The sequence below is a fragment of the Tiliqua scincoides genome, chromosome 3 (assembly GCF_035046505.1).
Source record: "Tiliqua scincoides isolate rTilSci1 chromosome 3, rTilSci1.hap2, whole genome shotgun sequence".
NCBI classification, from domain to species: Eukaryota; Metazoa; Chordata; class Lepidosauria; order Squamata; family Scincidae; genus Tiliqua; species Tiliqua scincoides.
This window is the reverse complement of record NC_089823.1, coordinates 185,022,297-185,050,282: the sequence shown is the minus strand read 5'-3', so window position 1 is coordinate 185,050,282 and position 27,986 is coordinate 185,022,297. Positions and strand designations below refer to the sequence as shown.

The 27,986-nt window shown below is 43.9% G+C and overlaps 1 protein-coding gene across 3 annotated transcripts in view; it reads right to left on the bottom strand.

Moving 5' to 3' along the window:
- LOC136643644 (VPS10 domain-containing receptor SorCS1) overlaps positions 1-27,986 on the bottom strand; it is a 483,280-nt gene that overhangs the window by 220,968 nt on the left and 234,326 nt on the right. For all 3 annotated transcript variants that reach the window (XM_066618822.1, XM_066618823.1, XM_066618821.1), the window contains exon 3: positions 17,896-17,995. In XM_066618822.1, coding sequence (XP_066474919.1) covers positions 17,896-17,995 — 100 coding nt within the window. The remainder of the gene's footprint in view (positions 1-17,895; positions 17,996-27,986) is intronic.

Sequence of the window (27,986 nt, the reverse complement as noted above, 5' to 3'; positions counted from 1 at the left end):
TTGTCAAGACCCCTAAGCAAGAGATTTTCAACCACTGTGCCAAATGGTTCTCAGGTGTGCTGCAGAAATTTGGGGGAGTGTCATATATTAGTATGGCCATTAGGGGATGTGAGCCCTCCACCTGCAGCATGGTGCGCCTTGTCAATTGCCAAAAAAACTGATTGTGTGCCTTGACAATTTTAGCACCTTGTCAGTGTGCTGTGAGATGAAAGAGGTTGAAAATTGTAGCTTTAAGCAAATGACTAGACCAAGGCTTCTCACCCCAGCGTGAGGGCCCTGGCCTCTGCCCCCTTACGGGACGGGGGCAGGGGGGAGGCAGCAACACGATCTCCAGGATTGCTTACCAGTCCCTGCTGCAGCCTCCCAGACGTGCGGGGAGCCCTGCACAACCCTCTGCAGGGCTCCCCAGGCTTCAAAAAGTGAAAGTGGAGCAATCATGCTTCACTTCTGGTTTTGTGGGTGTGATTGTTCCGCTTTCACTTTCTAAGCTTCAGGGCGCCCTGTGCACAGTTGCACAGGGATCCCCACACCCCTGGGAGGCTGCGGTAGGGACTGATAAGTAAATGCCTGTCTACTCTAAAGTAAGTCCCATTGTGTTCAATGGGGTTTACTCCCAAGAAAGTGTGTACAGGATTGCAGCCCAGAGCAGGTCAAGCTGCTCTTTCCCCTAGTGTAGTGGTTCTCAAACTGTGGGTCAGGACCTGATTTTTGGTGGGTGGGTGACAAAGGTGATGGAAAGATCAGATAATGTGATAACTAATTGCCTCAAGCTCTGAGGCTATTGAAAAAAATCCGATACTGTAGCTGCTAATTACCCTGCTCAGTTCCTGCAGTTTGCAAGATAGCTGCAAAGTGCCCAGCAAGGACCTGAGCTCCTGCAGTTTGCAACCATGTGCAAATATAGAAAGATAAAATTGGAGGATCTTTCTGCTGTTTGTTTTTACTTATACATAAATAAAATATTATTTCTTTCTAGCTCTTTTTTTAAAAAGTCTAGAAAACCTAGGTGGGTCCCAACAGAGTATTGTTTTAAAAAGTGGGTCTTGGTGTTAAAAAGTTTGGGAACAACTGCCCTAGTGTGATATGCCATGCTTCCAGAATGGAGTTGCATCTGGTTCCTCTTTCTTTGTCCAATATTGCTCCTAGGCAACTCAAGCACATTCATTTCCTTCCTTCTGATTGTCAACTCATACATTTCAAATTGATTTTAATGGATATTCACAAAACTCATTTCTGTACTCACTAAGGCTATTAATTTTGAAATGCGTATGTGGCTTTTTGTCACTTAATGTGTAGCACAGAAATATGTTGCAAGGATCTCAACTACCCCCCAGGCCATGTTTCTAAGTATACATGACATGCACATAAAGAGGTGTATGCGCTTCAAATGTTACAGTCTTAGCACACTCTTGCAGATTCTCCTACATAGTAGCCTGTGGCAAAGAAAGGATTTTCTCCAGGGACTGAGCAAGGACATTTCTCTAGAGCAGGGGTGCCCAAACCCCGGCCCTGGGGCCACTTGCGGCCCTCGAGGCCTCTCAATGCGGCCCTCAGGGAGCCCCCAGTCTCCAATGAGCCTCTGACCCTCCGGAGATTTGTTGGAGCCCACACTGGCCCGACGCAACTGCTCTCAGCATGAGGGTGACTGTTTGACGTTTCATGTGAGCTGTGGGATGAGGGCTCCCTCCACTGCTTGTTGTTTCACGTCTGTGATGCAGTAGCGGCAGCAAAGGAAAGGCCAGCCTTGCTTTGTGCAAGGCCTTTTATAGACCTTGAGCTATTGCAAGACCTTCATTCATTCGTATAAGTTCATCTTTAATCTATTCATTTATGTAAACTTATGTAAATTTATTCAAATTTTAAATAGAAATTAATTCTTTTTCCCCCCGGCCCCCCCGACACAGTGTCAGAGAGACAATGTGGCCCTCCTGCCAAAATCTTTGGACACCCCTGCTCTAGAGAGTGAGCTTGTGAATCATTTTGTGTACTCTTCTCATAATATGCTAAGCTGTTTTCAGCTCCCACCTTTGAAGGTCCTAGATAAAGGTGTACACATCTTTGGGACAGTTTCATAGCTCTGTTGCTCATTAAGCACAAAGCTACAACATTGGTTCAGCATGAACAGTATTTACTTATACAGAAAGGAGCTCTGCATCAAGCTGACTATAGATGCTATGAGACAGGCAGCCCAATCCCAACTTGCACTGGAACAGGCAGGACGAGTGGCCTGCGCTGTAACCAGCTCAGTGTAGGTGCCGGCTGGAGCAAAACTCAGGATAAGAGGATATTTTTCCCCTTACCTCATGTCTCACACCAGCTGTCCCTATTGGGCTACTTGGATCTGCACCAGCAAATTTGCTGACGCAAATCTGAGCGGCCCGTTGGCTAATCGGGGCATGAGTGGGAGTTAGGATTTGGCCTGGACTGCATGGCCGATCCTGTCCCCCTTCTGGGCCCACCTCCTAGTCTACCCATCCCCCTGCCCAAAAACACCCCCTTCCCAGCCCTGTTTCACCTTCCCACCACTCTCTTCCACCACCACATCATGTGAAGTATTATTATTCTGTTAGTGGATTGCACCCTGACCCATGAAGCATGACTGGCTTTTGATTCTTTCAGACAAAATGAGCTGGCCCTTAGGCTATCCCAGTATGATAGTCCATCTCTGAGCCACTGTGACAAGAGTAGCTGCTGTGACAAGTGCTGCTGTGACAAAATTGGTCTTCAGCAGGAGCTGATGATAGCTGGAAGCTGGTGAGAGAGAGAGAGAGAGAGGTGGAGAAAGAGAAAGGAAGAAGAGGAAGGGAAGGACAAGGAAGGAAGGTGGAAAGGAGAACCAAGGAACATCTAAGAGGAGAAGGGGAAGAGATTGGAAGAAGGAGAGAAAGAGAAGGACATAGAAATTTGGAATAAGAGCTCCAGTGTAGGAGGAGGAATCAGAAAGGAAAAGAGCAACAGAAGAGAGAAGATGGACCAAGGGTCAAGGAAAGAAGAAGCTTTCCAGCCCTTGAAAGAGAACTCATAGACCTGAAATGGCCTCACACCCCAGGAACAGAACATATGTGATCCAGCAGCCTCCAGCACCCAGGCCAACTCCTGCTGGAGTCAGACCCGCCATGGAAAGTGCTAGGGAGTGCAAGCTTCCTGGTCAGAGAACTCAAGCCCCCCCCCCCCCCGATTCATAGCCTGACAGGTGATTGATGCTGTCAGACTTGAGTCTTGCTTCCTTTGAAGTGCTTCCTGCTCCCTAGACTTGGGCCTATGCATAATGCTGTAACATGGGTAAGTCAATGGATTATATACTAAAGAGTATTTTATGATATTTTGGGATGGATTCATCAAAGGGATGAGACACATTTATCTTTTTGAAGGTTTTGCATTTTGATCAACTAACAGTCTTTCAACTGCTTAGAATTTCAAAGCAGTTATCCTATAGGGGGATGCCACCAGGAGTGCAGGGGGGGGGGGGCTAGATCACCTAAAGAGAATTATTTGCTCATTATTCTGGCGATGAATCTGATTAAACAAACCAAACAAACAACCACCAAGCATTCATTTATTCATAAAGTTTTTTTTTGTGCTAGCCCTGGCAAACACCCTTAAACTATAAGAAATGTTTTCCCATCTCAGGATGCCAGGCACATTATAACTCTCACAAAGCAATAATGCACCAAATTATATACTGCAGTGTGAGTTCTATTCACATAATTCTTACAAGAATCTATACATATTGCTTTACGATGGCTATAATTTAGATATATTGGATAATATAATCTGTTTTATAGTATGTACCTAGTCTTTTTTTCTTTTTTTAAACAGGCACATGAATTGACTATTTAGCAACAGTAAAAAAGTTTTCTACTCATACTGCCCCTTTCCACCGCTTCCTTTTGTCCTCACCTTCTCCATGGCTCCATTCATAGAGTGTACTTACTACAGGTGAACGGTACATTTGAAATGGCAGTGCTATAGGTAAAGTGGCTGAGGCAATGGCGAAGACTAGCTGGGCCATTTCCCCCAAGGCCTGATACGTCTTACTGTGCAGTCATTTAAAACATACTAGAGAAGCATTCACAGTGCACAGTCTGAGGAAATGGCAGCAGTGGTTCAGTGAACCTCAATGGGCCTAGTGGAGAAGGTTACTTTCCAACAATCTCGGCATTTCATAAATCATAAATTACATCAAGAAGAAGAATTTTAAATCATAGCTAAAAGGTTCTTCCTTTGAAAACGGAACTAGTGGCCTGGAAGACAGCAGTTTTGCCAATAACGGCCAATCCACATGTAACATTCAGTCTCTTGGGAAGCAACAAACTTTTACAAACACACACACACACACACAAACAAGTTCCATGTATTTATTTATAAGCAATTTCTTGTGGCTGCTGTGAACGTGGGCAGCCCAATCCTGAGCTGCCCAGAGTGTGGGGCTGCCATGACAGTGAAACGGTTGCCACAGCATCCACCACACCCCGGACAGCTGCTGCTGCCTCCTCAGGGGAAGGGGATGTTTGTTTCCTTCTCCCGAATAAAGGAAGTAGCCCTGCAATGGGGTACTCAATTCTACGGCAGTTCTGGAGATGATGCAGAATCAAAGAGCTCCATATCAGGCCATGTGGCCTGAAACAGGGCTAAGGATTGTCCCACCCGTCCGTCTTGCTCCCTCCCCAGCCATGCCTCCTTCCCTCCCTCCACCTGCCTTCCTCCACCTTGGAACGCCTACTCCCCACCCACCCACACTCACCTCTCTACCACCAATGTGAGCATGTGCTGGGCTATCTCCAGAAGTGGGCCTGTGGTAAGGCTCGCAAACTAGTGCGCGCCAGCAATAAGCCCGCACACACAGGCTCTGGATCAGGCCCTTAGTCAACACCAGTAAGGGAAAAAAGCTTTCATTTCCAAAATATGAATTTCCTTCCCCAAACAGAAGTGTCAATATATTACAAGATGTCATATTTCAAGCATGCACATTTGGCAACTGGCATTTGGATTTCAATAGTTCAAGTTTATGTTTGTTCAAATATCAAAGCCTACTCAAAAGGGATGTCTGACAAATGAAGATCAGAGAAGCCAAATACAAGAGAAAGTCAAGAATGTGATCAAAATCAAAATAAGGCAGCGGTTCTCAAACTCTCTGGGAGAGTTTGAGAGCCAATAAGTCTTTACAGGGACAAGGGGAGAAGGCAGCGGGGGTGGGGGGAAGGCAGCGGCGCGATCCCCAGGATTGCACTGCTCAGGAGCTGCAGGGGCTTGGGTGCACTTATGCAAGCCTCCTGCAGCCTCCTGTGCAGGGAGCCTGGCGCAACTTCTGGCAGGACTCCCCGCAGCAGGGAAAGTGCATGTGGAGCGATCGCACTCCACTTCTGCTTTAGCACCCAAGCCCCTGCAGCCCCCTGAGCGGTGCGATCCTGGGGATCACGCCGTTGCCTTCCCCCCACCTCTAGGCTGCCCCTGCCCCTTAAGGGGGCAGAGACCAGGGCCCTCAGACTGGGGCGTCGAACCGTCCCAGTTTGAATAGCACTGAAATAAGGAATCACTCAAGGAAACATACAATCCTGCGTGTGAGACATAACACTGCAATGGTCGCTGACTTATGGGTGTATGGCTGTTTTGTTCATTTTAATTGCAATGATAGTGTTGTATTTTGAATACATTGGACTTTATCCAAACCCTACTGTGTGCTGAAGGAGTTCCTGCATGGAAACCTCTACCCTCCTCCTTCTCCCTATGGCATCCCTCCATGACCCCTGAAAATAAATTCCTGAAGCAAAAAAGGATGAGGCTGCTAAGAAAAGCGTGAAAGTTACTCCCCTCTTATGTATTTGTCTCACAAAAGACAACAACCAATGTTCTGAACATTGCCTTGGATACCAAGGACATGAAATCAGGAGAGTATCATACAAGGAGAATAGCCTCCGCCTCCCCTGCCACTGCATACTTGGCTTGCCCACTTTCTGAAGGGTTGTGCAGTCATGGAGAGGGTGAACTCTTGCTGCTGCTAGACTAGAGCCACAGGAGTGAGAGCTCAGCCTCCCCTGTGATTGCACAACCATTCAGAAGCCGCGTAGACCATGTATGCAATGTGATTCCCTGTAACTGTTCATGCTTCGCCCAGTTTCTGAGCGATTACACTATCACAAGGGAGGCTGAGCTTTTGTCTACTGCAGCTCTACAGCCCAATCCTGGGCTGCTTGGCACCCAGAGGAGCAGAGGTGCTAAAATGGCTGCCGCTGCATCCAATGGTTGCCGGGCAGCTGCCGGTGGCTCCTTAGGGAAAGAGGAACAATGTGGCTACTTGACTATGTGCTGGTTATTTAGCCCGTGCAGAGTACAGCAGCCCTGAGTCAGGCCAGGAGGCCCAACACGGGGGTCTGGATCTGGGAGAGCAGAGCTTATCTGGCATGCCTTATGGCACGTTTGTGACACTCAGTGCCAATGAACTGCTAGTACTGGCCTGATGGGATTGGGTCCCTAGTTTCTCCAGGTATAGAGACAATAACTGTGGCAGCAAAAACTCAGCCTCTGTTGAGATTGATCATGTGATGCAGAAAAATAATGTGAAAGCTTGATGACCCAGAAGTTTGGCAGTGACACGATGATGTCATCACATCACCACCATACTCCTGTGTCACTGAGCTCCATGTGCAGTGCCTCCCTAGCCTTGGAGAACACCGCACATCACTTCCGGATACCATCCATACTTAGAAACATTTGTGTATACCAGTGTTTCTCAAACTGTAGGTCGGGACCCACTAGGTGGTTCAAGAGCCAGTTTCAGGTGGGTCCCCATATATTTAAATATTTTATTTTTAATATATTAGTCTTGATGCTGCCATGTATGTGACTGCATTTGGGGTAATGTTACAGCTCTGTACTTTTAACAGGCTACTATGTATATGTTTTTAACAGTGATAGTAATTGGAACTTACTCCTGGGTAGGATTGCAGCCTAGAATTGTTAAAAATGTTCCTGCTTGATGATGTCACTTCCAGTCATGACATCACTTCTGGTGGGTCCTGACAGATTCTCATTCTAAAAAGTGGATCCCAGTGCTAAATGTGTGAGACCCACTGGTGTATACATTTATAATAGGCAATAAATATCATGGTAAGGTTGACATGGCTTCATTTGCAAGCATGGCTACTCACTTTGCTCAAAAGGTTATCTGACAGTGTTATAAATGTAGCCTGTTGAGAAAAGCTAAATCTAACCGGCATATTAGCCCTCAGAAACAACATACTCACAGCTCTGGGATCTTTTAAGACATGAATCAGTGAGCAAAGAAAACCAGGTATTTTGAAAGCGGAAACACATTCTACTTTCCAATTATCAACAAATGCCAGGTTGCAGAATAATTAGGACATCATAGCGCAAAGCGGAGAACGTGAAAGCAAATAAACTGTATTGCCAAGCTGAACTCAGAAAATTATTTTCTCTTTCCTTCCCCACACTCATTCATGCCGACAAGCAAAACAAAATTGTTTAATTAAAAATCTTCATTAAAAACTACATCAGCTCCCTTCCTTAATCTAAATTAATTTACATTTTGTCCTCAATATTGCATTTTCAAAAAAAATAAAATAAAAGGAGGAGGTAGAAGACTTATGCCTGGCAAAGGACCAAGGTTCCATTTATAGCCAAAGATATAAAAGAAAGTGAATGGATTTTAATTGGGGCCCAAGGGTAAAGGTCAGTCTGCTTGGAACAATGGGTGTCTTCAGTGATAATTGACAGCATCATCCTGTAGGAATTTGTAAATGTCAGTAATGCTCAGGAAATGAGAGCAAAGGAATAAATCAGATACTAAGGAACTATAGGAAAGCTTCAGCAATATATATTGCTGAAGCTTTCCTATAGTTCCTTAGTACTATATATATATATATATATATATATATATATATATATATATATATATATATATATATAAACAAGTATATATATAGTATGTATATATATATATATATAAACAAACCACATAGTTATGGTCCACTGAACTAGAACTTGTGAGGAAACACAATATGCAAGGTGTTACCCAGAATCCAACACATTAACAAATACAAAGAAGCTATTCCAAGGCAGACAGGGTAAGAATTGCTTGGTGTCAAGTCTGCCCTTCTCATTCTAAAGACCACATGAGAAAGAGGTCACTCATTTATCGTTCCCTAGTCCTGCATATCAGATCCACAATGATGGAAGTGAGCTACCTGTTCCATTTTCTAATTAGCCTTTTTGTGAGGTTTTTTTCCCCATGCTACATCAGAAAAACTCACACTGACTGACTCTCAAAGGAGAACAGCTGTTCCACTTTCTCTTTATAGCAGTAATTCACTGCAAAGATTTGATCACCTATTATGTCCTTTATTAGGATAGCTCTACACATTAGAGGTGTGCATTTGTTTTTGCAGTGAACAGAAACCAAACCGGACGGGGCCCATTTAATTTCAGTTCTATTCATCCAGAAACAGACTTATCTATTTGTCTAAAAATGTATACCCTGCCTTACTCCGGTAACATGGAGGTGACCAAGGAGTTGCACAATCTAATTTAACAACATTAATTAAAAATAAATAAATAAATAAAAATGCTAGGAGTAAACTGGCAAAAACATACACAGACACAACACAGTCATAAGGAAAAGTTGTCTCCCTTGATGTTTTCAAGGGCCAGGTCCTTGAACAGGCTCCCTGCAGTTTTGTATAGCTTCTTAAAAAATAGAATTGAGGCAACTCTGCCTGCTGCCTCCCAAGTGGTTGCTCATGCAGGCAGTAGTGAAGCCAAGGGGGGGGGGCAGAGCTGTAAGTGCTGCACGGCTCCAAAACTCCTGCCACCTAAGGGCCCACTTCGCTCTTGGAGCCTGTCCGGAAATGAAAACAACTCTCTCTCTCTCTCTCTCTCTCTCTCTCTCTCTCTCTCTCTCTGTGTGTGTGTGTGTGTGTGTGTGTGTGTGTTTTAAGTGGGTACTTTGTCACATAAGCTGAGACCAAGGACCAACACAAAAGGGGAGATTACTAAAAATATAGCCCTGATCAAAAGGGGACAAAATGCTGCTATTAAACACCAAACAGGATTGAAAACACTCAGTCCTTAATCAAATTAATTGCTCTTCTTCAGCCAAGACACTGACTTGTAACCAGGCATCTCTGCCTTTGCTGCCATAAAATTGGATCATGTTCCTCACAAAAATGTGTATCTGGACTTTTTGTTGTTATGAGAAAAAAAAGGAAAAAGAAAAATATGGCTTTAACAGAAACAGTAAAGGAACAACCTCCTTGTATGCAATTTGATGAAACTCCCCTGGTTTTATTGACTGCATTTGTTTCTGGAACAGCATCCAAGGTCATAAGTCTCACCCAGTGCATAGTTCCAACCAGCTAAGGAATCTTGCTTCAATGGTTTAAGCTATGCTATGCTATGCCATCCATCATAAAATAAAATATATTGAAGTCTTAACACTGCACTCATATTTATAAATATTTTCAACTGTAAGGATCCAGCAGCATCAATAAAACAGCTAGGCAGATTTGTTAAAACCCTGAAAAAAAATATACTTAATATGAAAAAGGGAGGATGGGGAAAGAAATCTTAATTCTGACAGGTGAATTTGATGTCTTCCAGTTAGGATATTCATATAGGTAGAAAGTCATTTTAGACTGATTTTAACTGAAACAATATTCAGATCTCTACATAATTCAATCACGGATTTGTTTTAAAGTCTGTCTGGAAATCAGACATAAATACATCTCAGCAGGGTTCTAAAGTCTTAGGCTAAGTTCATACATTACCACAATGGCATGGGTTTTACAACATTGCTGTGCCTTCCTGTGTTGCTGAAATAAGATGAGAAACACTATGAAGGAGGAGCCCATGCTACAGCTCAATGTGTCCTCGTGCCACCATTAATTTACTTGGGGTGAGTAGAAGCTGCCATGTACTCTATTCTTAAATAGTCCAGGGTCTTTACATATTGTCCTGGAAGCAAAGGCAGCAGTGTGCTGTGTTGCTTCCCACACTACTGAGATAACATAAGAATTCAGGTCCCGGGATTGTGGTCCACCATTCACTCAAATGTGAATATGGAAATCAGGTCATTCTGCATTGCGCAGTACGCAAGCCAACAGATAGCTTACATACCATTAAAACAAAGAGCTCCAGTTGACCACACCAATAGCCGAATCCCATCCTCATGGTACCCTGATGCACCATGAGATGTGCTATCACAGCAGTCTCACCGATGGACTGCAGCGTACTGCCACCAGCGCAAAGGCCAGAAGGCTTCATGCCACCAGCAGCACCATGCAGACTAGCTACCCTCAGGTTTATGTTGGCAGAGAGGCCAAATGGGGGCAGGGATTGGGGGTGGACTGGGTCCGCAACAGCCATATCTAAACCCCCATCCTGTGTCTGATGCAACCCGGCAGGCTCCTCAAATCTACATAATCTGAGAAGTCCCATAAGGAACCAAGCAGCAGCTGAGGAAGTTTTTCTTTACTTACCTCTTCTGGATGACGCATAGGGTACAGCAGCCATTGCACTGACAGCCATGCATCCTGCACACCGGCTTGAGATAGGATTGGGCTGCAAATCTGTCAAACCACACAGACCACAAACTACAGAGTAAAGCATCACAATTGACAAAAAATCACCACCATCTAGGCCAGGGGTCTCCAAACCCTGGCCAGGGGGCCAGATGTGGCCCACAGCAAGCCTCTTTCTGGCCCACAGCCAACCTCCTGTCCCCTGAAAGCCTCTGGCCCACTCAACTGAACATGACCAGAACTGTGCTCTGATTGTGTCTGGACGGTGTTCTGAGGGCCAGAGAGGTTGAATGAATGAGCCCATTCATTCATTTATTCACTTATCTAAGTTCCATCTCTAATTTATTTATTTAAATTTTATATTTAAATTTTTTTTCCAGCCCTCCACACCACACCAGGTATTTGATGCGGCCTCTGGCCAAAAAGTTTGGAGACCCCTGATCTAGGCCATTTGACTTTGGTAACAGTAATCTATCCTGACAGCTTGTATGATGATGATTCTTCAGAACATCTATTAAATCTATTTTATTAGGATTTTTATCCTACACAACAATTAAACTCCTCTATGTCACCTAGACCCAAATCACATCTTTTATGAAGCATGTCCTAGACCAGGGGTCTCCAAACTTTTTGGCTTCAGAGGCATTCTGAAACATGACCTGCCTCTTTCTACCATTATTCCATTCTTTTTCAAGTTCCCCTAAAGGTCCTGTTGAGTGTCCCTGGGAGTACATGAATACCAGTTTGGGAACCACTGTTTTACTGGTATGTTGTTTACAGTGTACTTACTCTGACAGTGTTTACAAAAAGGTGATGAAGACCAGAATTTAAAAAGAATAAAAATGTATCTTATGATCTTTTACAATGTTTTTTTATAAATTAGAGACTACAATTCTTAAGTAACAATTAGTGGTGGGTTATTTTTCAGGATCTGGCCTCAAGTAAAATCAGATAAAACTATAGTCAGACACCCCCCTAAGTTTAACCCCCGACTTATCTGAGGGTCATAGAAAATTCCATGGTTGTTGGCTCAAAACCTGCCCTCAGCTTGTCTGTGGGATTGACTTATAGGCAAGTGTCTGTGGTATGTTCTTTCTGCGGCTTATTTATGAAAATGATACCGCTTTATGTGAGGATTTTCATTCCCCCCCCCCAATGTTTTAAATAAAGGTACCTCTCCCTTATCCAATTATGCAACCTGAGAATAGCCAGCAACACCTTGTCATGGGTTTTTTGTTTTTTTTTAGGCAGACAGTCTTGTGATATATAATACTAGATATATTAATCATGCCTTCTAAGTATAAAAAGGAACAGGATGCAGCATGATGACATCTACATTCCCTTCACTTGTACAGAGACACATTGTACAGTGCAGCAATTAAAAAATGAAAGCTTTGGAAGATATAAAAGCAAAATTTAATGCAGGCTTGCAAGACAAGAGAAAACAAAAACCAGGCCCACAGGAAATAATCAATATCTAATGAGAAGACACAGTACTATTAATAGTATGAAAGTGCTGGCAGATACCAGCAAGTGGAGTTTTATTAATTAACTGGAGATGCAAAGATACAATGGCATTGGGAACAAATGTACTGGCTCCTTGGAAAGAACACAATGTGCAATTTATGAGTCCACTGCATCTCTTTAACTTAGGTAAAAAACTTTCCTCCAGTCAAGCATAATTTTATTCTCTCCTTTTTTGTTTTGTTAACACTTTAGGAATGTGCTTGTTCCCGTGCGATTCAAAAAGTACTTGGGAACCTTTCACATCAAAGCCCATACAGAGTAAAGAAGTCCCTGAGAAATCCCTGACACCCAATCCCAGGAAAGTTTTTTAGAAACTTACAAATTGTTTCAAGCAAAAGAAAACTCAACACCTCCCAATATTCCTCAAACCTAAACTTCTTCCAGGTGCTAGTTCTAACACCTTTTCTCCTTCTATCCCAACAGGCAAATGAAACAAGACCAGACCAGATACAGAATTGATTGGACATCTGGGATTCCCTTTTCTGGAGCCTTGTTGACAAATAACCATGCAGGAAGAATCCTTTGTCTGAACTGACATGCTGAGAATTCCCCCCCCCCTTGACTTTGTTGTAAATCACAGGACCAGGAGGCACCATATTTCAATGAGCTGAGAGTTATTTGCCTGTAAACAGGTTTTCTGTGGCTATTGTATCCCCAAGGTTTATGCCCCTCTGCATTATTTGATTATTGTTTTCTGTCGTTATAGATTGATCTATGGTAGGATGTTGTAATTTACTCAAATAAAACCTCAATAGTGACTGATCAGCAGCTTAAACAGTAAATAATGTTTTTGTCTTTAGGTCTCATAAACCTGCTCGGAACAGATTCATTTACTGTCTGGAACAGCTTTCTAAAAAACAACGCAACGCAAAACCTGTGGTTATTTTTTTTTAAATGAAATTAAATGAGATCGAAAAGGTGGACTATAACAGCATTAAGGTGAAAATCAACATTCACTAACAACGATGGAAATTTTCAAAATATGTCTGTTATACAGTCCATTATTAACAGAATGCTGGTCAAAGAAATGTTAAAGTCACAGAGCCACAGAACTGTAGTTCTGGAAGGATTCAAATAATTTATAAGCCAGCTTTTCCACTGAGACAAGTTGTGCTATATCAAAACACTCTCAAAAGCAGGACCTCAACCATGAGGATGAATGAACTCTTCCCCTCAGGCAATGAGCTGGGAAGGCAGCAAGCTGGTGAGGGAATGCCACATAATCTGTGTCTGCCCACCACCTACCCCAGCCAGCCACCTACATGGAAGCCCATTGTTTTCAAACAAGAGGCGTATGGGAAGGGTTTTCCTTCTCCAACCTCCAGCTCGGTCTCTTCTTTTTTGTAAAGTTGCCATCAGAGAGAAAGCTGGGAGTGGAGAGGTTGAGCCACCATTCAGTGTAATACCCATTCTCAGTGCTGGTATCACATTGCTGGAGGCACTGGAGTAAAGCACCTAGAAGATGGGGAGAAGCTCTCCTGGTGTTCCCTGAACAGACAGTCACTGAACATGGGAAGAGCTATGGTCATAGTGATAAAGCGTATGAGCATGGCATTTAGATCCGCAGAGAGATTCGTAGCCCTGCTCAGGTGTGCAATATCTGTGGACCTTCTATTCAGGTACAAAACCCAAGGATGCATGCCTCCAAACCTGACCGCACACTGATGTGCTTAGAGCCCACACCAGTCTACCACAATGACAGCATTTGTTTAAAGGAACAAATGATGTACATAAAGAGACATTCCACCTGTGAAAAGACCAAAAGGACATCCCCCCTCTGTTTTCCTCCATATCCACTTTGGAGTGTAATAATTCTTGAGAGTAATCCATTTTCACCTGGGAAAGCTTATAAGGCACTATGGGCATAGGTGCCTCTGCACAGAAATAGCTAAATACATAAGCAACTGTGTGTACACTCTCTTGGAAAGCTAAGACTTTCTCAACTCTTTCAAAAATGATGGTCCTGTCCTCTCCCCAGCCCAAATTTATCTTCTAAAACCAACTGTTAGTTCATACGTATGTGGGGGTGGGGGAAACACCACCAGCCTTTTATGGGTATTTCCGCATTACAAATCCTTGGTAAATTGTTGCTCAGTGGGGGGTTTGTATGATTAAAACCTTCCAGGCTTTGAGATGCATTTTCTCTCTGCAGGATTTTGTTGAATCCTTTTCAGTTCACTATTGGGAGTGCTTAAAAGCAAACAACTTTAAATACAATCTAGCCTCTATAGATGCGCTTCTAACATCTTAATGAGCCCCTCTCTTTTCCCAACAATGAATTCATCCTCATTCAAAAGGAATAAAAATGACTGGAGGCTTTTTAACATTTATCCCCATCCACATTTTGTGCATTTTTAATGCGCCCCAACCTAACTTCTTACCAAACCTTGTACCTTCAACACATGGAGAGAATATGAGTCATGCATGAAATCAAATGAAAGTAATGAAATCAAATTTAGACAAAAATTCTAGGTAACTTGTTGGTTATAATGTGTTACGTGGCACAGAGATCGTATTCCACGAATGTCTGGGTTTTCATCTAAGGATGCTTTTTAATAAAATATCCTATAGTTCTTCATCCCAGTCTAGGACCCCAGAGGAGCATCAGAAGAAAGTTCCATCACAGATATTCATAAACTAATGCATACTAGTCCATAAACTAGCATGGAAGCTACTACATGGGGTTTAGGATGACTGTGTGGATGAGAACATTGCCAGGCATGGCTTTATGTTCCCTGAGCAGCAGGCTCTTGCATGTTGCAAAAATGATATGTGTAGGAACTTGTGCGAAAGTAAGGATAGATGAGCATCCCTCTGCTAGCCCCTACAGGTGCTCAAAGATCTGCAGAGGCTTATTCCTTGCTAGAGATGATATGAAACATAATTTTCAAATCAGGGACAATGGGCCTTGCAGTCCCAGTGTCTGCTAAGGACCTGCAGCATCTTCTGAAACCGCTTTCTCTGCTTTATCCTACATCCCAAGGCAAGTTTCTGGGCGTCTTATGGCAGGAAAGGGGGAAGTGGTGGAGTGACTTTTGTGATTGGGATGAACTCAGCCCTGCTCATCTGTAAGGTGGTGTTTGCTGTGAACCTGCTCACAAGCATTTGAACACACGTGCATTTGCTGGATCAGGAGAATGTGATCTTCAGCATTAAAGAAGTAGGCAAAAACTCCTGCCCCTAATACTGGCCTCAATTTCTGGGCTTGCAACTTCACAATGATGAAGTCAGCAGCAGGTGTGATGACCAGAAGATACATATGATGCAAGTGCTCAGAATTTCCTCATTCTTTTGTAATTTTTTTAACTGCTCAGGAGCTGCACCTGAAGCTACACGTGACAAAAGCAACCAGGCTTCAGTTTAGCATACCCTGATCATAAATGGTAGAAAAGAGCAGGGGGCACCATGCCTGACAGAACTCAGCAGGATTAGAAAAGTTCAGTAAAAACACACCCCATATTAATTACTCTGAAATCAAGCATTTTGTAGATTAACAGCTGTGTGTCTGTACAACGCTTAACTAAATTGGGGTCAGGAGCAATTTATGGCTCTGGAAAGAAAACAAAGCACCTAGTTGTTACATAGTCACAGTAGTAGCACATTAGCCATTTTTGATGCAATTAAAACAAAAATCGGATCTTTGGAGAATGGTTCAGATTGGTCACATGCACATACACACAAACAAAATGATTAACTCCGAGGATTTCATTTACAGTGTGCAGTATTGTAATTCAACTTAATTCAATTCACCCTTCTAACAGTAAAGTTTGTATAATCATTCCCAGTTTGTATAATTCATTTTGTTCATGAGCTTTATTGCAGTTCAGCTTTGCAACAATTATGGCAGGGGAATTAATTTCCAGCATCCTTGACTTGTTGAGAGCAGCTTCAGATGTTTGGGAAAAAATTCCAACCAGCAGACGTTCTTGCTGTTCCATTGTGTTGTCCAAAGACAGATGCAGGGCAGGGCAGGGCAGGGCAGATAAGGAAGTTCAAACTACATATACAGTATGTTTGCACATTCCCCTTCTGAGATCTCCTTTACACGCAGTTTGCACATGCAGAAGAATGAGCTGGTAGAGCTACAGCCCAATGCTACCTAAATTCCTGCACAGTGATGCAGTGGAGCCAGCCCAGCTTTGGCTGCAACCTGCAGGGGATTTTAGGCTGCTGTAGGTCTCCTCAAGGTAAGGAGACATGTGTTCCCTTGCCTTGGGGTAAGCCCCAGCATCCACTATGGGGCAACTTGGACCTGTGGCAGCTCAATCGTTGGCGCAAGTCTACATTGCTCCATGCAAATGGATCAGGCCCGGGAATGGGGTTGGGATTCAGCATGTACAGCTGCCACCAATCCCAACCTCCTCCAGAGCCTGATCCACCACCCTCCCTACCCCCATCAGCACCTACCCCCATTCTGTGCACCTCTCCCCCTTTCCACCCACCCCCACTACATTCAACCTCCATCCCACCTTTCTCCGAACCCCTGTACGGACTTACCTGTTCCACCAGGTGTCTGTGGGCCAGCTGACATGAAGGAGGCCACTGTGGCCTCCCTGTTGGCAGGCCCACTGCACTCGTCAACAGACAGCCATAAAGCAGACTCCAGCGGTGCAAAGCTAGTTATGCTGGTAGGGGAGGGGGATAGAACTGGGCCACAAGTTGGCAGAATTCTGGATTGTACCTGTCCAGATTGCAGGAAGAGGACAAAGCATGGCAGGAGAGGAATGGGGTGGAGACCAAGGCAGGGAGGAGGATGTGTCAAGTCTGCAAAGGGGGCAGTATTGACAGCAGTAGCACCACTTGATGTTCAATTCCATTTCCTGTCCTTAATCTGCCTTCCCTATTCAACTCAGACTTGTGCTGGCAAAATCACTGGTGCAGGTTCACATAGACCCAGGAGCTAGCGAAGGCTTGCTCCTGGGCAAGGGAACAAAAGCACCCTTACCTGGAGAAGACTTCCCGGACTGCCTCCCCACCACAGGATGCAGTGTATGCTCTGGTGGCATGGTTGCCTTGGCTGGGGTAGGGGGTAGATAGGATTCAGGTGTGAGAAAGGTTTCAGCTTGGTCCTCTCCATTCTGGATGAGGATTTCTACATGTAGGAAATGTTTTTACATAATGAGATCTCTGAAAATGTAATTTTTTTCACCTGCAATTGACCGCTTTTCAGTATTATGACACCTCACTGTGTTGCAAATGGAGATTAGGCCTGAGATCTAATAATGGAAGCACAAAACAAGTGAAAGTGCCTGATACTTCTTCATGTGCACCTTCTAAAAGTGGTTCAAAAAAGTATAGGTAGGCAGGTACAAATGTGTGCCAGTAACCAGGAATCCTATTGTGGCAGGATTGTTGCCTGTACATTTGTAGGGATCTTTGAACACCATCAGACAAAGAGGCAAAGAAGGAAGGCCCACAGCCAGGGAGACACACCAGGGACAGACTACATTTGCTCTCAGTGTGGAAGGGATTGTCACTCCCGAATTGGTCTCTTCAGTCACACTAGACGCTGTTCCAGAACCACTTTTCAGAGCGCGATACCATAGTCTCCCGAGACTGAAGGATGCCAATGATGCCAATGATCAGCTGAATGCATTGAAACAGGGGATGCAAGACAGCAGGCATAATCCTTCTTCCAAACTCTAAAAATCAAAGAGTAATGTGAGAATAGGGACGCAGTGAGCATTTCAAAGAAGGTGCCAAACCCTTTACAGTTGCTTTCCATTTCCCTCTGTAAAGCAGCATGTACATTGGTGATATTATGCAAACAATAACAGCCAATCAAGAGAAACATTGTCATAATTTAAAAAAACAAAACAATCTTCTCACATACCTTGCGCTTGTTAGTTGGACAAACATAGAGGTAGCTCAGAATAGTCTTCAGACCGACTTTATCGTTCAGCTTCTCATAGGTCGTTCCATAATCTGTTGATCTGTAAATTTCAGAGAGCTTTAGTAAGCAAGCATAAACACCCCAGCCAAAATAAGTTGCCAACGGTTTGGCTGCTTTCCAGCTTACGACACACAGCAAAATAGCTCTCTGGAGCTTTCTGAATGATTCGAGTAGTATATAATGATACTTAATTATGTACACATGCCATCATGTGAGTGGTGAACATTTGCATTTAAATTGGATTAGGAAAAAATTAAGATGGCATCCTCCCAATACCATTTCAAAGTAAACGCCTCCAATCAAAACGTTCATCTAGTTCTTAGAGGTTGTGGTCATGTTTGTCATGAATGCCAGGTGTTGAGAAACAAGAGGCTGAGCTGCTTCAGTGCCTTGTGCCAGGCTCAGCCTCAAGATCTTGTTGAGATAAGAGAGCGGATTCATTTCAAGTAAGTCAAGTATTACAGTTCAGGATGCTTGTTCAGTAAGGAGAGCATGTTGTACTGGAAGATGTTGTCCTTTAAGACGGGGATGAGCCGACCTCTGGCCTGCTTTATTTTGTACTAGAACCTCGAGATCTCCCAACTGCATGCTGTGGCAGGGGAGCAGATAGGATAGGACTGTTAAAGGCACAATCCAAACCTGCGCTACAGCAGGCAAGCCAGGAGGCTTGCGCTGCATCCAACGCAGGTTCGTTAGCTGCAGCGGCTCAACCAGGGGCAAGGGGAAGCTCTTCCCCTTACCCCGGGTAAGAGCTGCTTGCCCCAATGGGTCTCCGTGGACCTGCACCACCTCTGGAGGTGGCGTAAGTCCGAGGAGAGCAGAGCAGCCTGAAGTTCGCGACCCTCCCAGGGCACCTATGCCAGCCTAAGTGCTGGTTAGGATTGCATCCTAAGTCTCCTAATTACGCAGGTTCTTCTTCAAAATACATTATACAGGTTCCTGTTTTTGCTATTCATAACAACTGAATTGGGGATATACAGAACGATAAGGAAAATATGTCTATCCTGCATATTTTTCTTATGCAACCAATCCCTAAGGGCCCAATCCTATGCATTCCCCCCCACACCAGTACAGGTGTGCCAGAACGGCCTGTGCTACATCTGTGGGGAGGGGGGCAGTCCAAGGTCTCCTCTGGGTTACAAACATTCCCCAATCAGGTGGCAAGTCTCCATGGTGCAGAGGGACCTGCATTAGCAAAATCATAGGTATAGGTCCAAGTGGGCCGAGGCCACAGGATTGGGTCTGGGAAGGAGGCTAAGGTTTGACAGCTGCCACTGCCACCAAACTTGCCCCCTTCCCAGAGCCAATCTGACCTCCCCCACTCTGTCCCACCTTGTCCACCAATTTACCTTTTTTGGTGGGTCCCAGCCTGACTGAGGCCTTCCTGCTGGCACTCCAGCAGCAAGTGGCACTCCATAAGGCAATCACTGCTAGTGGAGCATTACGTCCACCAGCAATCCAGCTCCAGAGGATTGGGCTGTCAATCTAAGTTTTCCACACTGGACTTGGACATGGCATTTGCTTCCAATCAATAGCAGGGTTCACCAAGTAATCACACCACTCCTGAGCCATCTAAGGGCCAAATCCTATCCAACTTTCCAGTGCCGGTGCAGCCACAACGCAGCCCCAAGGGGGAAAAAAAAACAAACATTCCCTTAACTGAAGGAGGCCTCCATGGCTGTCCCCCTACCACAGGGTGCAGTGCATGCACCATGGGTATGGTTGCACTGGCGCTGGAAAATTGGATAGGATTTGGCCCTAAGATGACACTGGGTCCTGGGAGGAGGGCATGACCATTTCTAGGTATGCTTGAATTCCATCATCTCACTTTCTAGAAATGAAACATTGGGATAAGCTCATACATAGCTTCTTAACAGCTTTCAGAAGCAGATCACAGGGTTTTTCCTAGCTAAGTATTCTGAAGTATGATGTTTCCTAAAGTTTGTTTAGTGTATGATGCCACACATTGTACTCTAAATGGTCATTTGTTGATACAAAAATCACAGGCCTGGAAAAGCAGATGGACCACCAGATCACATGACAGAAGAGGCAGCTGGGATTTTTGGCAATGCTGGAGGACAACAACTAAGCATTGCCAACACAACAGCGAGTTTGGTCAAAAGCTGGCAGACAAGCTTTGAGGCAGACCAGTAGTCTGTGTAGCAAGCAACCATATCACTTCAGAGTTCTATTGGCCAACAGGTCAGTTTGCCTGATTGCTTGGTGGGGTTTCTGCCTTTGTTGTCCAGCAGTGATTGCATCCTATGGATGATGAATAGGATGTCTGAATGGTTCACTCACTACATGAACAAATTGTAATTTGGCATGCAAAACCACAAATATGCAAACTGAGCAGAAGCAAGCCAATGGTCATTTGTTCTTCTGACAAAAGGTTCGGACAACCAGTGCTCAACATACACATCCAAATTTTGTTTGAAGAAAGTCCTGCTGGGCTATACACCAAGTAGTTGTGTGAACGGTCATTACATGAGGGAGTTTTTCTCCCCCCCCCCTTGAAATAAAACGTTCGGTTATCATATGCTTTAGCCTTGATATTGATTTCAGTGCAGGGCACATCAGTTATATATCATGGTCTTCTTATATTTTCAGAGTTGTTTAGTAATGATCACCCATCCAGGGTTGCCAACAACTTTTTCCTGTCAGTTCCTTAAAGCAGTGGTTCCCAAACTGTCTTTAAAGCAGTGGTTCCCAAACTGTGGGTTGAGACCCACTGGTGGGCTGCAACTTGATTTTTGGTGGGTTGCCAAAGGGTGACGGAAAGATCAGATTATTCATCGCCTCAAGCCCCGAGGCTATTCAAAAATCAGATACTGTAGCTGCTAATTACCATGCAAAGAGCTGAGCTCCTGCAGTTTGCAAGCATGTGTAAATATAGGGAGATAAATGTTTCAGGGTATTTTTTCTCATTATTATTACTTTAAATAAATAAATAAATAAAAAAATATCATTTATTTCTAGATACTCTTTTTTTAAAAGTCTGGTAAACCTCGGTGGGTCCCGAGAGAATGCCATTTAAAAAAAAAAGGGGGGGGGGACCTGGTGCTAAGAAGTTTGTCAACCACTGCTCTAAAGCAATTGCATCCTGTTCTCACCTGAGAACAGCCCAGGACATCCTTCCGCTGCTCATTACTGGTTTTCGAAATCATACCCCTGTCCTGTTCCCATCTCACGACTCGTGCCGAAGATATCGCCCATTACGAGACCTTTACTTCTTTGCCCTTTAGTTCCTCCAGCATGAAATGTCCTGCCTGCATTCCATATCTTGGTCCCTCCCTCCTCACCACCCACACAGACTTGGCGACATAAGAGACACCAAATCTCGCTCATCTCCAAAACAGTTCTAAAAACCTCCTTATGCAAAGCCCTTCTCCCCTCCTTCCGCTCCTGCTCACAAAGCTGTAACTAATCCAAATGGATGTGTAGCTTGTCTTTTTTCCCCCCTGTTATCATATCATGCACATTTAAACCTCTCTCCTTCCACATTCTCATTGTTTTATCTTCCCTTTGTCCAAACTTTGGTTTTAACTTAACTTCTTTGACTAAAGGCCTATCTGCTCATTTGCCATGTAAAAAGTCACACAATGAAACAGAGGCGTAAAGTACTGCTCCAACACTTGAAGCAGAGACGTCATGATGCCACATGACATTGTAACATCATGGCATGCTAAGCCTGCAGCATCCCGCCCTCCAGGGAGAACCCAGAGGTGACCGTCTTGCATGCGAGGCAGTCACTTCCGGGTTCTCCCTGTGGTGGGGCCCTCGCTGCTGTGGCCTTTCCCTTTGGAGGTTGGGAGCCTCCACAGAAGATGGAATGGGGCACACCAAGCCAGCAGTGCACCGTCCTCTGGGGAGAACCTTGAGGTCACTGGGTAGAACCTGGGGGGCAGTCATGCACCATCCCTGGAGTAGCGCCCATAGCACCTGCCCCTCAGGTTCCATCCAAGTTATGGCTCTGCAAACAAAAAGCACTTGAAAAACAATGAGTACTAGTAAATGCTTGTAATGAATGGATATTAAAAATGGATATAGACTGCCTCGTCTTCCTCATTCTACACAGGTTTCTTATCCTGTCAATGGATGCATTATCATCAACAACTCTGTGAAAAGGAGTGGAGGGGTACAGGTAGATAAGCGTGTCAGGGTTCCCATCTCTTACCTTCGGACACTGGCCTGTCTGTTTATATGTCACTTTTCCGCCAAAGTATACAAAGTGGCTCACAACACAGGGAGCCATTAGTTATTTGATTTTTCTCTGTAAACCGCTTTGTGAACTTTTTGTTGAAAAGCGGTATATAAATACTGTAAATAATTAATAATAATAATTTCTAGTGTCAAAATAAACAACAACGGTGAAAGTGGACAACCTTGTCTTACTCCTTGTTGAATGTTAATCTCTCTCGTCAATTCTCAAAATGCTTAACTTGTATCCCATACAATTTGTGTTTAAATTTCTGGATGAAAATTGGTCTTAAAAAAAAAAAATTCCATTTCTGTTTTGGCTTGATTCAAAAATTTCTGATCGTTCAAATGAGTTGTATTTAACTTCCAACTATTTCTCCTTAATTTTTTATTTATTATTAATAAAATTGGATTACGTATTGGATTACGTATTGCAAACGTATTGGGTAAGATTTCAGTCTGAAAAGTTCCATCTAAACCAGATATTGAGGCCCAGCACATATAAATTCTAGACCAAGAATTATGTGAATTTAAACAGTATGTGGACTGTTTTTTCTCCGGGTATTGTGTTCTCCATGTGTCAATCAACTGTAATTCTTCTGCCATTTCCTATAAAGGTCTGGGTAAGGTTCCTCCTCTTTTTACAGATCTTTTGTTAAATTTTCTGTCCCATTTAGCTTGAAAAACTGCATTAAAATCTCCCAATAAAAAAAGTTCCCTGTCTTCTCCCATGATTAATTTCTCATATAACTTTCTGTAAAATTTATCTTGATGTGTGTTTGGTCAATAAATATTGACAATTTATGCTTTCCTTGTTTCAACTTGAATCTCTACAATCAGAATTCTCCCATCTTCTGATTGCCACTTCAGTTCAGGTTCCAATTCAGGTTGGGAAAGCCCAATTTTCATGTGGGCTGCCATTTCAGCTGTAACACCTCAGCAGCTGAGAGCCTGAAGGCCGGATAAAAAGCTTCTGGGGGCTGCATCTGGCCCCCGGGGCCTTGTGTTTGACACCCCTGATTTAAGCAATGAAAAAAAATAATTCAAATAAAGGCAAGGAAAGTGCCTGTTTAAAACAGGAATGTTTTCTTGCCCCTGTAGAGTGCAGGAGGTGTGGGGGTCACACACACCCATGAGACAGAAGGGAGTTCCACAGTTAGGGCACTACCACCAAGAAGGTCCTGTCCGGTATAATTCCCATCCACATTATAGCAGGATATCAGAGTGCAATCCATCAAGAACAGTACTGCAGACTGAAAGGGTAGGATTGCAACTTCTTAAAAAAAAATCCTGCTTCAATTGCAAATTCAATTTGCAACTTAAGAGTTGAAAGAGATGGCAACCCTAGACATGCCTGCTGCTAAACCATCTGGGCCCGATTTCTCCTTTTGATCCTCCCCATATTCAGAAGGTATAAGCCTGCACATACTGGAGAGTAAACACCATCGAGTCCAGTGGGATTTATTTCTGAATATAAAGGCAAAGGCTACATTTGGCTTGCCTTGAGCATTTTCAAGTGGCTCCTCCATGTGCTGTTTTAGATCAATATTTTAAAATCCTGTCTTTCATGGTCCCCCTTGTTTTGTTTCCTAGACTGATGTCTATTCTGGGGTTTGTTTGCCTGTTGATGTTGTTGTTAGTTCACTGAGGAATACAGAGCCTGCTATTCCATGTAAAATAACTGTGTTTAAACTAACATCTAGCTCTAAGGAAGAAAATATAAATAAGCATGGAAAGACTCAAACCAGAGGTTCAGCCAGTTGACCTGTAATTCAACATTATTTTGGGGGTGTACCCCGGAAAAGAACAAGCTGGAAATAAATAACTTGTTGGATTATTTGACTATATAAATCCACCAGCACGCAGCTATCCACCCACACAGCTCTGGTTTGATAAATTTAGCTCAAAAACAGTTAAACAAATCCAGAATAACTTATATTTTGCAAAATGTTTTCCAAAAAGATCTTGGCATTTAAATAACTTCATTATTATTCACAGGCAAGGGTTTTTTTTTTTCTCCCCCCCCCTTTTTCTCCTGTCAGCCAAATGACATTTCTATTACAGTTCTGTATTATAACAAAATGCTTGCACACTTTAAGAAAAGTACCAAAATCCATTAGTTCACCCTCTGCCAGGACTTATCTCAATTTGCTCTTCACAATATTTCAGGATGAGAATAGGCATTCTGCATCCCCTGAACATATGGACCCTAAGGGATCTATCACCTGCTTTCCTAAATAGAAAATAGGAATAGGTGAGGCTGTCAGAATACATTACCACAGTGTTTCTCAAACTGTGGGTCAGGACCCAGTAGGTGGGTCGCAAGCCAATTTCAGGTGGGTCCCCATTCATTTCAATATTTTATTTTGAATATATTAGACAATTCTACCACGGTATGTGACTGCATCTGCATCTGGGGAAATGTTACAGCTCTATACTTTTAACTGGGTACGGTGTACATATATGCTTTTACCAATGATAGCAAATGGGACTTATTCCTTGGTATGTGTGGGAAGGATTGTAGCCTAGGATTGTTAGAAAATTTCCCACTTGATGACATCACTTCTGAGTTAATGACATCACTTCTGGTGGGTCCTGACAAATTCTCATTCTAAAAAGTGGGTCCCAGTGCTAGAAGTTTGAGAACCACTGCACTGCAGGGTTGCAGTAGAATGCCTGATGACTGTATTCATTGCTTTGGTGAGGAATGTGGTTGCTGCATGAAGTTCTAGTTTCACCTGAATCCTTTTGCATTTGAAAGTCTCTTTTCAGAACTTCTCCACATTTCCCCTGAAACCTATCTACAGGCATCTAACTCCAGTGAAGAAACTATATCAGAGCTGAAGACAGATCGAAGATTGAATGTGTCTGAAAGTGTAACGCTGCTGCAGAAAACGTCAGTGCTTGTAGGCGAGCAAGCTATAGAATTCATCAGCTTCACCTGTTCCACTGGTGTACGGAGTGCACTGTCCATTCAGAAAGAGAATGCCGAAGTCATGGCACTTGGTTTTTCTGCTTTAGTGACTCATGAAATTACATATTTGCAGCGCGCACACCTTTCAGACCATTTATTCTTTTGGCTTGCCTGCTAGGTATGTTTTCTGTAATGGTACCCTTTTAAGTACAGCACATGTAAAAGTGGTAAAAACCGAGGAGCCTCATGGAGTTTTGTGTCGCAGGAAAGGAGTAAATGATGAACACAACGATGGAAATTCTTGATTACATAAGGAACCATTCAGGCACTGGCCCAAGCACCGCTGCCAATTGATGGGACTTCCGAGCCGTATCTGGTTTTTAATGATTTCAGGTTGCATCTTTTGATTATCTGGTATAGGTAGCTGGTACAGTATGTGTAGCAAGATTGGGAACTCCCAATCTCCCAAGCAATAATCTTGTTCCCTTCCTGTCTTCTTGGCCAAGAGTCTCTTTGATTCCTTCCTCCCCAAGCCTGCTACTACAAGCTTCAACCCTGCTTCCATGTATGTGCTGCCTGACAAGTAGGAACAATAAAAGAGAAAAGGAAACAAAAGAAGTTTCTGAAGTGGGACAGCACTATCTAAAGTTGGAGCCTGTGAATCACCATGTAACCTGTGAATCACCATGTCCTCAAGGTAAAGATGGAGGGACTTGCACCAAGAGTTTCCATCTTTAGAGTTGCAATCCTATATGCACTTACTAGGGAGCAATAGCCCAAACACATTGGAATGCCCTGCTGGTGGAACAAGCATTCTGCCAGCACTGATTGTCTTTTGGCAGTGGTAAAAACATGTTAACAGATCTACAAAGACCTGCAGAGGAAGGTAGGATATTGGCAGAGGTGGGACAGGGTGAAGGAGGGTGGGGAAGTACAGAACAAGGCTGCAGACCCCCTCCTGGGTGGCAGGAGGGAATGGGAAGGCCCAACATGGAGTCTCTCTCAGCAAAACAGCCGGCACAGACTTAAGAAGCCTCATTGCGGAGTTTCAGACTTTCCCTAGGGGAAGGTGATGAAAGTCTCTTTCCCCAAGGAGATCTCCAGCAGCTGCTACAGGGCTGCAGAATGAGTGGTAATCGCTTTGGTGGTGCTGCACCCAGCAGGGACACCACCTTTAGGACTGGGATGCCCATTATATGACCCAGCCACTACCTGCCATTAATAAAATTTCACTAGCATTCATCTGATGTTTTAAAAACCAAAACTGTCTCCATGATGAGGATATGGTCTCTAAACATCCAATTTTATCCAACTTTCCAGTGCCAATGTAGCCACGACGCAGCCTGATGAAAGGGAACAAATGTTCACTTACCTTGAGGATGCCTCCATGACTCCCGCCCTCTGGCAGGATGCAGCGCATGCCCCGTTGGCACAGCTGCATCCGTGCTGGAAAGCTGGATAGGATTGGGTTGTAAGCCATTTTCTTTTTACATTCCTAATTGTCAGGGCTGAAGATGTTGTAAGGCCATCTAACAAAATGGAGAAACGGTGCCCTCGAATTCAGCTCTTAGAACATTGTGAGTTCTTTTTCTGAAGTCTGTGAGTCAGCCTGTCTCTGAAGTGAATGTTTTATGTGTAAACAATGGTGGGGAATAGCATAGTGTAGAAAGAACCAGTTAATGGTAAAGAAAACTGGCAGGCGTCAGAACATAATTGGCTCATAAAGCCTTGGAAAACCAGATGTGCATTGTAGCTAGACATGCTGCCACAGCTTCAAATACACACTGTGGTGATTCACAAAGCTTACCTTATCAGAAGAATGCATTCTGTTCTCTAAATTCTACTCGGGCTCAAAATTTAATTCAAGCTGAAGAATTCTTTCCTTCCTTCTCCCACCCACCCACTTACATCACTTTGAATACACGAGTAAAAGGAGAAAAGAAGTGTCCTATTGAACCTAAGTCCAGACTCTGCATCTAGTCCAGACTCCAAAAACAGCACAAGAAGCCAAAGCCTTCACCCAGACTTTGTGCCAAGAACTCCCTCTCTGTAGCCTTCGGTTTTCCATGAAATGATATAGCAGTACACCTATGCATAACTAAATGTTATGCTTAGATATGCTGGGCTCTCTTTATAGCCTGACAAGCTCAGCTAGATGCTTTGAGTGGCCTCTGTTCCCATGTTCCTGATGTCAACCTTCCCTCATTATCATGACAGAGACTGATCATGCTCCTAAGTTTGCAGACTTCCAAGTATGGCTATATTGGCAGCCGGAATACCCTGTTTTCTTATTGGTGGGTTTCAGCAACTGTTTAGCAGTGGCAGACCTCCCATTCACTCTTTGGAACAAATGCCCCAAGTGCGGAGCCTTTAGGATCCCACAGAAGCCTCTCTGAGCCTCCCGACAGGATTGGAAACTGTGCTTCCGGTTTTCCAGAAGCACAGTTTAAAGCCATCGAGGAACCTCAGGAAGCTTCCCTGCTGCATCCCGGAGTCAACACAAGGCACCGTGCACTCCAGATAAGTGGGGGAGGGGAAGGATTTGTGTGTGGGAAGGCAGAGACATCCCACAAGGTACACCATCATGGACCTTTGTTCCAGTGCGCGCGGCTGGGGAGGTTTGCCACTGCTGTTTATCCCTAATTCTACCTCTCTCCTGCTCTCCCAGCACTTGGAAAACTAGGAGGGACTGTGAACACAGGAATAAGAAAAGGATCCAAGCAGTCTGCATTTCCTCCAGATTTTTCCTACTGCTGGTTTCTTGCCCAGGCCCCAAATACCCTACAACCAGCCATGCACTTCATTCTCAGTATATCACAATCCAGAATGGCTGCCAGTCCCAACACAAAGACATGAATCTCTTCCCAGCTTTTGCTCTGCACTGGTTTCCTCCTCTCACAACTTAAAATTAAATAAG